The following is a 14,008-nucleotide window of genomic DNA, read 5'->3' as shown; positions in this document are numbered from 1 at the left end:
TACTTGGGAGGCTGAGGCAGGAGAATCTCTTGAAACCAGAAGGCAGAGGTTGTAGTGAGCTGAGATCACGCCACTGCACTCCAGCCTGGGCAACAAGAGCAAAACTCTGTCTCAAAAAAAAAAAAAAAAAAAAAAAAAGTATAAATGGTACACAGGGATGTGTCATTTCAGAGAAGGTGAATTTCAGCCCACAGCAGTGAAGACATGGTATTGGGGGAGAACCTAAGGCCCAGACAAAGCTGCTGACGAACTGTTTTGTGCAGTGGGTCCAACCCCAGGGGAGCCCTTTCCTAGCTGAGAACAGCTGGTCTGGGGACACCCACAGAGGTAGCCCAGCATACTGCAGAGTGGCTCTGTTGGGCAGCAAATGCTTCCCAGATCCCATCTCAGCCTGCTTTACTCCTGGGGCTTAGGATTTCCCAAAGCCAAAGAAGAAAAGAAAATGACTTAGAGCTAACAGCATGAACTGCAGACCCTCTGTCGCCACTGAGTTAATCCTTTGGTTTCCACAATGTCACAAAAGCAATCTTAGTAATTCACCATACTATCAGAATTTCAAACTTTAATTCCCAAACAATTCACAAAGAAAATTCTGAAGAATGACCTCAACAGTAGCCGGAATCCATCCCAGAGCCCCTGTTTTCAAGGAAATAAAGGAAATGGGACTGTTCTCAAGTGCTAGAAGGAAAAGGCACTGGTCTAGCTATCAGGAGTCCTGGTCAAAAATCCTGTTTGACTCAGACTGTAATCCTCATCAAATCACTTAACTATCTGGGCTCAATTTTCTTATCTGAGAAATGGAGGCGGGAGAGTAGACATGCCACCTGCTTCATAGGATTGTTGAAAACGTTAAATAAGATAATGTGTTGGGAGGCCGAGGCGGGCGGATCATGAGGTCAGGAGATTGAGACCATCCTGGCTAACAAGGTGAAACCCCGTCTCTATTAAAAAAAAAAAAAAAAAAAAAAATTAGCTGGGCGTGATGGCGGGCGCCTGGAGTCCCAGCTACTCAGAAGGCTGAGGCAGGAGAATGGCGTGAACCCGGGAGGCGGAGCTTGCAGTGAGCCAAGATCACACCACTGCACTCCAGCCTGGGTGACAGAGTGAGACTCTGTCTCAAAAAGAAAAAAAAAAAAAAGATAATGTGAATATAAGTGCTTTTTGTACATAGTAGGTACTCAGCAATAGCTGAAACATACTAGAAAGCAGTGCTGACATTAAAACACAGAAAGTGCTGGCAGAAACAAAACATTTTCTATAACTGAGAAACTGCCTTGACCACCACTGCCACAGCGCCCTTGGCTTTTTACACATACTCTAAACACAGTTTTAAAAACTCTTATCAGGGATAATGGGAAGCTTTCACATCCTATTTTTTGGGCTGACTTTTGTAAGGCAAATACTAACATCTGAAATCTATTTTAAATCTATTTTTAACAAGTCCAGGTATTATTTAGTTAAAAGAAACCTGAGCTGGTGAGGTCACCAGCTGAGATGGACCTAAGGTTCCACACGTATTGCAGAAGTGCGACTGCTGGCATCCTCTTAGGGCTGATGTGTGTGAATGATACAATCACTAGAGAACTTCTCATAGGTTAAAAGTGGGAAATCTTGACCCAAATCCCTAATACAGAGGCTCAACGAACTATGGAGAAATGCCTCCTTCAGACACTCAGCCCTCACCTCAGCTTCATCATCATCTTCCTGGATCAGGTCCAGGCTTCATACCCAGACCATAAGACCTGACATCATCTAGCCCTGTGTACTTCTCAGACCTCATCTCCTGCCCCTTTCTTCTTAAAATTTATGTTTCAGCAACACCAACTTGCTTGGAATTCATCAGAGTGTGTGTGTGTGTGTGTGTGTGTGTGTGCACGCACGCACGCTCATGCACATGCAGGGGCACAAACTGTTCCCTTTGCCTCCAATGCCCTTACTACCCCACCCCACCCAGCCCTAACATCTAGAACCTTGCTACTTAAAGTGTAGTCCTGCAGCTCTGGCATCCCAGAACCTTGTTAAAAATGTAACGGGCCTGTTCTAGACCTACTGATAAGAATCTGTATTTTAATAAGATCCCAGGTGACTGGATGTACTTTAAAGTAGAGAAGCCCTAAACAAGACCGCACTCTTTCCAGAAACCCTCTTCAACAGACAATAGCCCCTGCCTCCCTACCATGCCAGACAGATGGCCCTCCTGGGTGCTCCGAACCTTTTGCTCGCCTCACTTATTATAGAGTATTTCGCATATGCTTATCTGTTCATGTGTCTGTCTTCTGTCCCAGACTGAGGATTCCCCACAGGCTGCAGAACATACTATCCTTGTGTCCCCCGTTTTGTACAAGGTCTGACAGATGGTCAGAGCTTAAGAAATGTCATTTGACACAACTAATAACTTCTAAATATGTCTAAGTTCTTGTGATTTTATTTTATTTATTTTTTTGAAATGGAGTCTTGCTCTGTCGCCCAGGCTGTAGTGCAATGGCGCCATCTCAGCTCACTGCAACCGCTGCCTCCCAGGTTCAAGTGATTCTCCTACCTCAGCCTCCCGAATAGGTGGGACTACAGATGTGCACCACCACGCCCAGTTTATTTTTGTATTTTTAGTAGAGATGTTGGCCAGGCTGGTCTTGAACTCCTGACTTCACGTGATCCGCCCACCTTGGCCTCCCAAAGTGCTGGGATTACAGGCGTGAGCCACTGCGCCCAGCCAAGTTCTTGTGATTTTAAACTTTATTTACTAACTTTAACCTCAATAACTAATAGTTTTAATAACTTTAAATAACTAATAGTTTTAGCAAGTTTAATAACTAAAACTTTAATAACTAACTTTAACAATGACATCAGATACCCGTGGGCTATGTGTAAAATTATTACAATTGGCTGGGTGTGGTGGCTTATGCCTGCAATCCCAGCAATTTGGGAGGCCAAGGCAGGAGGATTGCTGAGCCCAGGAGTATGAGACCGGCTAGGGGAAATGGCAAAACCCTGTCTCTACAAAAAATACAAAAATTATCCAGGTGTGATGGCATGTGCCTGTAGGCCCAGCTACTCAGGAGGCTGAGGTGGGAAGACTGTTTGAGCCTAGAGGTAGAGGCTGCAATGAGCCAAAATTTCGCCACTGCACTCCAACACGTGTGACAGGGCAAGACTCTGTCTCAAAAAAAAAAAAAAAAAAAAAAAAATTACAATTTAGGTTAATCATGTTATATATTTGAATCTAGATACTCAGAATGCTGTGTTTATTTACTCTTTATATTTAAAATATTATAAAAATAATTTTAAATTTTTATTATTCAAAGTTTCAAACATACACAAAAGTGGGAAAGAATAATGAACCCATCACCCAGCATCAACAAATAATCCACTTTTTTTAAAACCATTCTTGTTTCGTCTATTTCCCTCACCCCTACCTAGTCACTGTTTGGGGGGCTGGATTGTTTTAAAACAAATCCCAAATATTATGTCATTTCAACCACAAATATTTCAGTATCTGTAATTTTAAAGGACTTAACCACCATGCCATTATTGTAGCTAATAAAATTGACAGTAATTCCTTAATATAATCTAATACTCAGTCTGTATTCAAATGTCCCTATTTCAAAGATGAATTTTTATAGCTGGGTTTGTAGAAATTGGGGGAATGTTTTTCAGCAAACAAAAAATAGCTCTCAATAGTCAAACCAACAGGCCTTAGAGATCTAAAGCGTGGGATCTAGAGACATGTTAAACCCGATGACGTTGGAATTTGCTTTTGAAGTCTGCATTTCTCCTGGCTGCAATAAGAACTTGGGGTTTCTGAGAAACATTCTGGCAGAAGCAGTTTCAGGGGCAAATCCAATTACCTCCGAGTTGTTCTTTTAACAGTAAGTTCTGATCCATGCTCTGCAGGTCAAGAGCAGTTCAGATTTCCCTCTGCTCCCATTTGAGTTGTACTTCAGGTCTGCCTCCTGCTTGTTGTAGCTCTACACATAACACACCAAGGGGCAGAGATCTGGTTTCCACACAATGGCCCACCATTCAGCCAGATTCTGCTTTGTCCCTAAACATTCATTCCCCCTGGCTCCTGCTGGGTCTGTTATATTCAGATATGAACTTTCCAGGAATCTGATCATGTCACAGGCCTTTTTCTGTATGACAAGTTCAATACTAATCATGAATAGCAGGCTTCATGCAGAGGTTTAGTATTATTCATGAAAATTGTGACTCCACATCCAGAAATAGGGCAAAAGTGGCCTAAAATAGGACGGCTGTATCTCTGTTAAATCCACCAGGCAATTACAAACGTCTCTTGCTACAAACTGTAAAACAGGTTTTGCTCAACTATGTTAATCAGACACACTAGAAGCACAATATGCTGCCAGACTCAATGTCTGAGGTCCGGCTTGATGGGGAGCCCTGGTCCCCACAGGGTAAACTGAAGGGTTTTCCAAAGAACCAAAGCCAGACACCACCCACCCTCTATCCCCAGAAACCAGGTACTATAGAGCTCTCATTCCCAACTTCTACAAATCTCTCTGCCCAGACCATCTCAAGGCTAGCTTTAGAGATTTTAGAGGGTTATCAAGGGGCCACAGAAAAACTGAAATAATATTTAATTTTCCTTTTTTGGAACAGGAAAGCATATCCGGTAAATATTACAAATTAGAGGCATACTAAGCGGTTTATAGCATTTTGTTATAATTCTTTCTTCTGGAACCTGGTTTCAATGACCACATGAATCAGTCCCTATTGGCCCAGATTGTATTTTAGAAATGCAAGTCAAAGATTATCTTTCCAAATAAAAGTGCCCAGATTGAAACCCCCTCTTTACCACTCCCAAGAGAATGACCCAGGCTGGTACTAAAAGACTATCTTTGTGTTGAACAAATGGACCGAGGAAAATCTGCTTTCCTCTCCCTCTGCTTCTTTCTTCTTTACATAACTAGAGGCAAATGAGACGTTTTTCATTTTAAAAATTTGATTAAGCAGACTGAGCAAAAGTCCATTCTTCTGGTCTTTACTGTTGTCTAAGTTTGGGGACTGGATGAAGGCACACTCAGGTTGGAAGGATAGTGAAGCTAAGGCTGAACTGTCAGGCAGTGTTGGTATCTGGGCGTTTAAATTACAAAAGATGAGTACTAGGTCTGCAGCACTGGTCAGGGGCTGCCTTTCCCCCTGGAGGCCTCAGCATTCAGATGCTATTCCAGGTATCAGTGAAAGGGTTACCAGGTCCCATACACAAGAATCCTGACCTGAGAGGTGAGAAAGAGGGCAAGGCAAAGAGCAGGTTTAAATAATAAGAAAAAAAAACCCAGATAGGATGTTACGAATTCACTGTCTTTTTCCTCAGCTCTAGGCACTGAGCTCTTTTGGCATATTTTAAAATACATTATATATACTACATTAATAGACTCCTTATAGAAGCAGATCTTGCTTTAGTTTCTGTGGTTCAAACCTTCTGCAAGACCTTTCTACACACAGTATTTTCTTTACCTTGTTTAAAAGTATAGTCATGTATCTCTTAGGCAAGGTTTCACTCTGAGAACTGCATTGTCATATAATTTTGTTGTGTGACCATCATAGAGTGCACTTGCACAAACTGAGATGTGATAGTCTACCACACACCTAGTCTATAATGGGATAGCCTGTCACTCCTAGGCTACAAACCTGAGCAGCATGTTACTGTACTGAATACTGTAGGCAACTGTAACATAATGGTAAGTACTTCTGTATCTAAACATATCTAAACATAGAAAAGGTACAGTACAAATGCTGTATACAAGATAAAAATTGGTTTACCTATTTCATGGCACTTGCCACGAATGGAGCTTACAGGACTGCAAGTTGCTCTGGGTGAGTCAGTGAGTGAGTGGTGAGTGAATGTGAAGGCCTAGGACATTACCATACATTACTGTAGACTTTATAAACACTGAACATTTAGGCTACACTAAATTCATTAAAAATAATTTTTCTTGAATAATAAATTAACCTTAGCTTACTATAACTTTTTTACTTTATAAACTTTTAAATTACTTTAGCTTTTTGACTATTTCATAATAACACTTAGCTTACAACACAAACACATCGTATAGCTGTACAAAAATATGTTCTTCCCTTACATCCTTTTTTTTTTTTTTTTTGGAGACAGACTCTTGTTGTGTCTCCCAGACTGGAGTGCAGTGGCATGATCTCAGCTCAGTGCAATCTCTGCCTCCCAGGTTCAAGTGATTCTTGTTGCTCAGCCTCCCAAGTACCTGGGATTACAGGTGCATGCCACCAAACCTGGCTAATTTTTGTATTTTTAGTAGAGATGGGGTTTTGCCATGTTGGCCAAGCTGGCCTGGAACTCCTGGCCTCAAGTGATCTGCCCGCTTCAGCCTCCCAAAGTCCCGGGATTACACGCGTGAGCCAACGTGCCCAGCCTTTATATCTTTCTTCTATAAGGTTTTTTCTATTATATTTTTTTAATGTTTTACTTTCATTTACTTTTTAAACTTTTTTTAAAAAACTAAGACACAAACACACACAATAACCTAGGCCACACAAGGTCAGGATCATCAATATCACTGTCTTCCACCTCCACATTTTGTCCCACTGGAAGGGGACAATAACCCACATGGAACTGTCATCTCCTGTGAAAACAATGCCTTCTTCTAGAATACCTCATGAAGGAGCTGCCTGAGGCTGTTTCACTGTTAACTGCTTTTTTAATAAGTAGAAGGAATATAGTCTAAAATAACAGTAAAAAGTATAGTATAGTAAATACATAAACCAGTAACATAGTTGTTTACTATCATTATCAAGTATTATGTACTGTACATAATTGTATATGTTGTACTTCTGTGTGACTGGAAGTGCAGTGTGTTTATTTATACCAGCATCACCACAAACACATGAGTAATGTGTTGCACTACAGCATCAGGACAGCTACAACATCAGTAGGCAACAGAAATTTTTCAGCTCCATTATAATCTTTATATACATATATAAAGACTAGTCCACGCCTGTAATCCCAGCACTTTGGGAGGCCAAGGCGGGCGGATCACCTGAGGTCAGGAGTTCAAGACCAGCCTGACCACATGGAGAAACCCCGTCTCTACTAAAAATACAAAATTAGCCGGGCGTGGTGGCACATGCCTGTAATCCCAGCTACTCGGCAGGCTGAGGCAGGAGAATCACTTGAACCCAGGAGGCGGAGGTTGCAGTGAGCCGAGATGGCGCCGTTGCAGTGAGTTGAGATGGCACCACTGCACTCCAGCCTGGGCGACAGAGTGAGACTCTGTCTCAAAAAAAAAAAAAAAGACTAGTCAAGTGTAGTAGTGAGAAGGGAAGAAAGAAGGAATAAAGAAGAGTAGAAAAAGAAGTGTGATCTGTAACTGACTGAACAATCAGTTGAGATACTCCATATGGGACCACCATTGTATATGTGGTCTGTTTTGTGTGGTGCATGACTGTATCTTTTTAAGATTCATCCTATACCATACACTCCTGAGGGTCAGGGTATCCTATTGTCTTTGTAGTTTGCATATAATAAACAGTGAATACAGGTGCCGGGTGTGGTGGCTCACGCCTGTAATCCCAACACTTTGGGAGGCCTAGGCGGGCAGATCACGAGGTCAAGAGATCGAGACCATCCTGGCCAACATGGTGAAGCCCCATTTCCACTAAAACACAAAAATTAGCTGGGCGTGGTGGTGCACGCCTGCAGTCCCAGCTACTGTGAAAACTGAGGCAGGAGAATCACTTGAACCCGGGAGGTGGAGGTTGCAATGAGCTGAGATCACGCCACTGCACTCCAGCCTGGTGACAGAGCGAGACTCTGTCACAAAAAAAAAAAAAAAAAAAAAAAAAGGAAAAAAAGTGAATACAGGAATAAATGAATGAAACAGTTAGAAAACAGGCATTTTAGTAAAAGGCTGAAGAAATTGGGTTGTGAGTTATTATTATAAACAGTAGAACATGTTAGGCTAATGTGGGTAAAAGAACTACCACATCAGCTTTGTATGGTATTTAACAAGGCATTTATCAAATATTACTTCTGGGGACCCATTCAAATCCAAGTAATAAGTAGTGCCATAACTGAGTTTCACTATGTATAAAGATGTTCATTCCAAAAAGTACAAGATATTTTTTTCCCCTAGGCTGCTTCTGAGCGGTTGCCCTCTCTATACCTGAAAGAATCAGAAATTAACCAAAAGTAGGAATTCTCATGGGGCTTACCCATCAAGGGAATACCTTTAGAATGAGGTGCTAAGGAAATCAGCATTCCTATTCCTGAAAAGCCTCAACAAGAGAAGTGAAAATCCTCGCCCAGGATGGCTTCTCCTTTCACATGCTCCATGAAATCCACCAGCCTAACTACCTGACCTCTGGCAGGGGCCTCCCTCTACGCACTCTTAGTGTTCACAGTCCTGTAAACCATCACATTGGGTATTACAGTCTTACTCTGGCAAGCAGGTATCTCACAGTACTTCCAGTAGACACCATCCTCGTGCTCTGCCACATAGCACCAGGGGCTCACGTCTCCATCTGGATTTCTGTTGGGGAAAAGGACAAAATTGATGACTTCTGATGTTTTAATTCAACTGGTTCATTGCTTTTCAGTTTTACAGAAAAGGAAATGCCTTAGCTTCTGTATTATTTCTAACAGTTGGTCTGTATCTCAGTGCCATCTCTCATCAAAAGGGAAAAAATGGTAATATTACAAGAACAAACATATCTATTCTGACATATACTTCAGAGTTTGGGGGGAAGTGAGTAAAGGTAATATATGTTTGGGCAAATTCACTATAGTATAACTAGAACAAATGGCCACTGCACACATCATGCCAAATAGCACTGGCACCTTGAATGTGAGCATGGAGATTCCAAGGCTGAGTAAGCACAGGGGCTCTCAATGCCGCTGATGAATATGCAAACTGACACAAATGGTCAGAGCGGCAATTTGGGAATTAGAGCCAAAGGCCCTAGAAATATGCAAACCCTCCACTTGGCAATTTCCTCTTTAGGAATTTATTCTAAGGAAATCTCACCTATAAAGATGTTCAACAAAACATTTTTATAATATAAAAAACAGGTGGAAACAGCAAATATCCAACAATAAAGGTTTGGTTAAATAAATTGTATATCCATAGAAGGGAATATGTGGTATAGAGATCAGTCTTATTAATTTGCAAATATATTCACAATGCCTTATGAGGCTTTTTTTTTTTTTTTTTTTGAGACAGACTCTCAGTCTGTCACCCGGGCTGGGCTGGAGTGCAGTGGCATGATCTCGGCTCACTGCAACCTCCGACTCCCAGGCTCAAGCGATTCTCCTGCCTCAAGCCTCCCGAGTAGCTGGGACTACAAGTGCCCGCCGCCATGCCTGACTAATTTTTGTTTTTAGTAGAGGTGGGGTTTCACCATATTGGCCAGTCTGGTCTCCAACTCCTGACCTCAAGTGATCTGCCCATCTCGGCCCTGCAAAGTGCTGAGACTACAGGCGCGAGCCACCGTGCCCAGCCTTATTAGATTTTTTTTTTTAAAGAGGCAGTTATAAAACCCAATAGATGACATAATTCCATGTTTTGAAAAGACTTATTTAGGAAAGAATGTACACCAAACTCTTATAAAGTATCTCTAGACACTGGAACTATTGGTGATTTCAGCTTTTTTTCTTTTCTGGTTTTATTTTATTTCCTCTATAGTGAATACTCCAATGGTGTAATTTTTAAACAGTAAAACAAAATTCACTTAATAAAGACTCCACTGGGCCAGGCGTAACAAGAGCGAAACTCCGTCTCAAAAATAAAAAAATAAAATAAAAATAAAATACAGACTCCACTGACAAACTTTCACCAGGACGAGGCTCACATTTGCTAGAAATGGGTGCTATTCCTTCCTCAAAATGCTGACTCCTCAGAGAATACTGAAGAAAACTGCGTCAGAGTCTCAGCTAGAACTTGTGATCCTGTCATGAGGTATCAACTTCTGATATGGAGATAATATTTTTTAAAGCTCTATTTCACATTTCTAAATGAGAATGGCCTGGAATAAATACATGCTTTAAGGTCTTTTCAATTCATAGGTGGCATAACAATAACAAGCAACACTACTGAAGCAGATAAATAAAACGGCAGGGGCTACTGGACACACAGAAAAGGCTCGCCTCTCTTCACCGCTTTCCAAGCCCCTTTTATTTAGACTCAGAACACTGGAAAGCTGACACTCCGGTTAGGCCGGAAATGGGCATAAAGATCCTGCAGCAGGAGCTGGGAGCAACCCCTATCAGGCCAGAGTGGGCTAAGCCTGTCATGTGGCGTAGAAGATAAGCTTTCCCAAAGTACAAAGCGTCCTTTTGTTTCTTGTGCCCAAAGGCAGGTGCCAGCACCAACTCTGCTCTTCCCCAGTCTCTGCCTTCCCTTCTAAGCCAGTTACTTTGAGCCCAGAAAAGTGCATTCCCATCACTCACCAACTCTCAGACATCTCTAATGTGATGGGTCTGAAAAAGTCACACAAGACAAACATGGTGTCGGGTGTCAGTTGAGAAATCAAAGTAGGAGAACTTGTACAAAGCCCTTCTTTAAACAGTATTTCACTGTCATTTTCCTCCCTCTATTCGGTGTTCAGCTTTGATGTATTTATTTGGTAAAGCCCTTAGAAAACTGTTTATTATCAATGTCAAAACCATATTGAAAAGCATCAGAATAGCTTAATAAAGAACAAGCGAATTCATCCTTGACTTTGCTGCAGTGCTAAAACAAAAGGCCTGGACTCTTTGATGTGATAATCAACAATTTCAGCCTCCCTTTTCCAAAGTATAAACTGGTATTAAATAGTTCAGGTCTCCTGCATTCCATCAAATCAAACGAGAGGGTTTGATTTGATGGCTGACCAGGGCTAAGGAGAAAGGTGGTCCCTCCTGGCTCTCACTGCTCTCTTAATGGATGTTTATGGGTACATTTCTAGAAGCCTGTGAGTAGAAGTGGGTGCTAATCCACAAGAAAGAAAAATTTTTCACATAAATTAGGCCTCACTGGAAACTTAAAATTTACCTTAAAGTCAGACTTAAAAACATGAGCTCTTCTGAGAAGACTTGCTTGATAGGAAGCAACAGAGCAATAGAATAAACCAACAGCCTACCACCAAGAGATACTTTGGAACAAGAAGATAAGCAACTATGGAAAAACAAAAACCAAATACTTGTCTCTCTTCCTAAACACTCTTCCCAACCCAACCAACTATTCCTATGAATAGAAAACCTAGGGGAAGGTAATAAAAAATGGGGTGGGACTAACTTTTTAGTTTATGCAAAAAATAAATTAACATGTATAACTTGGAAAATAAAATATAAAAGAACTATTTAATAAGCATGTGTAACTTGAACAATAAAATACAACAGATAGCAAAATGTGAAGTGGCAAATACCCAAATTGGTTGTCTCTGGGACTTGGGACTTGGTGGGGAGGGTTTCAGGGAAAATAGGTAAAATGGGGAATTTTAACTATTTAAACCACATATATTTGTGGTGTTGGAGAAGTTTTTTTTTTAAGAATAAGCTTTTAACACTTTTATAACAAACAAAATAAGTCAATAGCAACTAGGAGGGAATGGTCAGTTGATACAAGATAGGGAAAGGTATAGGGATAAAGAAAACATAGACTAAAGGCCTGGTGACTTTGAGACAACTACAAGGGCCCTAGAGCGTTAGCAAAGGTATGTAGAGGGCAGAAGGTAAACAGTGTGGCCCACACAATACAGGAAAATATATGTTGGCTCAGCTGCGTCAACAGTGCCATGGTTGAGATTCCAATGTATGTAGAACCAGGGACAGGGTATATAGTTCAACAATCATTTTTCCCTGTCCCAGTAGCTCAAGAGGCTGCCTTTGCACCTGTTCTAATAATAATTAAATTCAATGCATTGCTGAACCATAAGTCTCATTACCAGGATCTTGGGCATAAGCAGCACAAATGTATAACCAAAAGTGCTTACAGTCTTTGTTCTGGACCCTACATACCAGTGATCCTGAACTTGTTTTCAATCACAGATAACTTTGAGAAGCTGATCAAAGCTATGGATCATCCCCAGGAAATTGTGAATCACATTTGAAGCACCATAGATGTCAGGTTAAGATCCCCTGCTAGAGTCAGACGGGAGGTGAAAAGCAAAGAAACACCTTAGTCGACTAAAAGGAAGTAAATGGCACACATCTGATGGATACAGCTGTTCCCAGAGCAAGGTTATCCTGGGCTGGCCGGAGGCAGAATAATGTAGGCAGCTTCCTTTGCTCAGAAGCGGAGGGAGATTTGGGTCACACATGGTGCTGTCTGACCACGACATTCTCGGTAGTGTAGGCTGCTCTGCTAACTGTGTATTGTCCACTGGTGGTAGGGCTAACTAAGAAAACCCTCCCAAAGAGACAAGGAAGTGATCAGACAGAAAAGCAGAGCTTTGAAAGCCAGCATTAAAACAACCCATGTTGAAAAGAGTAGTAAATTGGCCGGGCGCGGTGGCTCACGCCTGTAACCCCAGCACTTTGGGAGGCTGAGGCGGGCGGATCACAAGGTCAGGAGATCGAGACCATCCTGGCTAACACGGTTGAAACCCTGTCTCTACTAAAAACACGAAAAATTAGCCGGGCGTGTTGGCGGGCGCCTGTAGTCCCAGCTACTCGGGAGGCTGAGGCAGGAGAATGGCGTGAACCCGGGAGGCGGAGCTTGCAGTGAGCCGAGATCGCGCCACTGCACTCCAGCCTGGGCGACAGAGCGAGACCCCGTCTCAAAAAAAAAAAAAAAAAAAAAAAAAAAAAAAGAGTGGTAAATTGTGTGTGTGTGTGTGTGTAAGGTGTGAAAGAAATATTTTTAAAACTGACAAGATAAGTCTCTTGAGTTGGTCAAAAGACTTTCCCTAGTTGTGAGCTGGGATGAAAGGGGTTGGAAGAAGAGACTAGATATGTATCTATCTTTTTAAAGTACTGAGTGGCCCCATCTTACCTGCAATAGTTGTGCTCACCCAGGCCCCCCTCCCCGTTGGGGTATTTCAGAGTGTTGTATGGATGCTGGAAAGTCTCGTTCCAAAACAGACATGGCTTCCCGCCTTGTAGTGCTGTCCAGTTCTGTGTTCCCCTGTAATCCGCACCATTGGCTGTGAAACACTCTAGAAGAAAGAAAAGACAGAGCAAACTAATTTTCTGGCAACATTCATGGTTTCCTCCCTCTTTGGTTGATGTTTTGTTTTGTTTGGACCAAGCTGGAAATGGATAGTGTCTTGCTAGATCCTGGACACAGTGCAGTTAACACTTCTGGGGCTGAATAAATCTGAAACAAGGTACCCTCAAAAAGCTAGGCTAATCTTGGCACTAGCTTGTCTACAGACACTAGAACATTTTCCCCTAAAGTATACAGATCCCAACTAGGAAATAAACAGGGAGCTGAAGTGTACTGAAGCCCATGAAGTGAACCAGGAAACCCCCAAATCTGGGAACAGTTGGTAACAGCCATCCATGTGGAATTCTGGATACTCTGAGGGGGTCACTGCTCTCGCCAGTGGCTCTGTGTGGTAACTGGAACCAGGTCACCAGCTGTAACTGAGCTCTCCCCTACAGTCTGAAAGGCTGCACTGACACTTGGATTTAATAAGATCATTGGATACAGCAATGCTTTGGAATCCCAATCACACAAATCTGGGAATGACTCACATTCCCTGGTAATGAAGAACAGTCCTCCCCATGCTGTTTGAGATAGAGGTGCAACAAAACAGACAGTCAACATGAGGGAGGAAGGGCCGGGCTGGCATTTTCTCTCACCTCTTTCTGAAATTCTTTTGATGAGGCACATTGAAAATGGTCTCAGGTCCGATTTAATAAAATGACAAATCCTCACAGGTGCAACAACGTGTTTCTAAAATCTGCTTCTCAGACTTTGGGGGATGGGGACTGAGGCTGATAGGATTTTCACCCACATATTGCATGCATTAAACTCGAAGAGGTTCATGAGACAGGCACAGTACAAAGAACAATTTTTTAAAATTAGCTTAGTTGAAA

The 14,008-nt window shown here is 42.0% G+C and overlaps 1 protein-coding gene across 4 annotated transcripts in view; it reads right to left on the bottom strand.

Moving 5' to 3' along the window:
* The window catches only part of KREMEN1 (kringle containing transmembrane protein 1), a 93,756-nt gene that overhangs the window by 59,379 nt on the left and 20,369 nt on the right, over positions 1–14,008 (bottom strand). For all 4 annotated transcript variants that reach the window (XM_016938895.4, XM_016938896.4, XM_024352890.3 and 1 more), the window contains exons 2-3: positions 12,960–13,122; positions 8,428–8,519 (exon numbers count right to left, since the gene is read on the bottom strand). In XM_016938895.4, coding sequence (XP_016794384.1) covers positions 8,428–8,519; positions 12,960–13,122 — 255 coding nt within the window. The remainder of the gene's footprint in view (positions 1–8,427; positions 8,520–12,959; positions 13,123–14,008) is intronic.

The sequence above is a fragment of the Pan troglodytes genome, chromosome 23 (assembly GCF_028858775.2).
Source record: "Pan troglodytes isolate AG18354 chromosome 23, NHGRI_mPanTro3-v2.0_pri, whole genome shotgun sequence".
Classification (NCBI taxonomy): domain Eukaryota; kingdom Metazoa; phylum Chordata; class Mammalia; order Primates; family Hominidae; genus Pan; species Pan troglodytes.
This window is presented reverse-complemented; position numbering and strand designations above follow the sequence as displayed.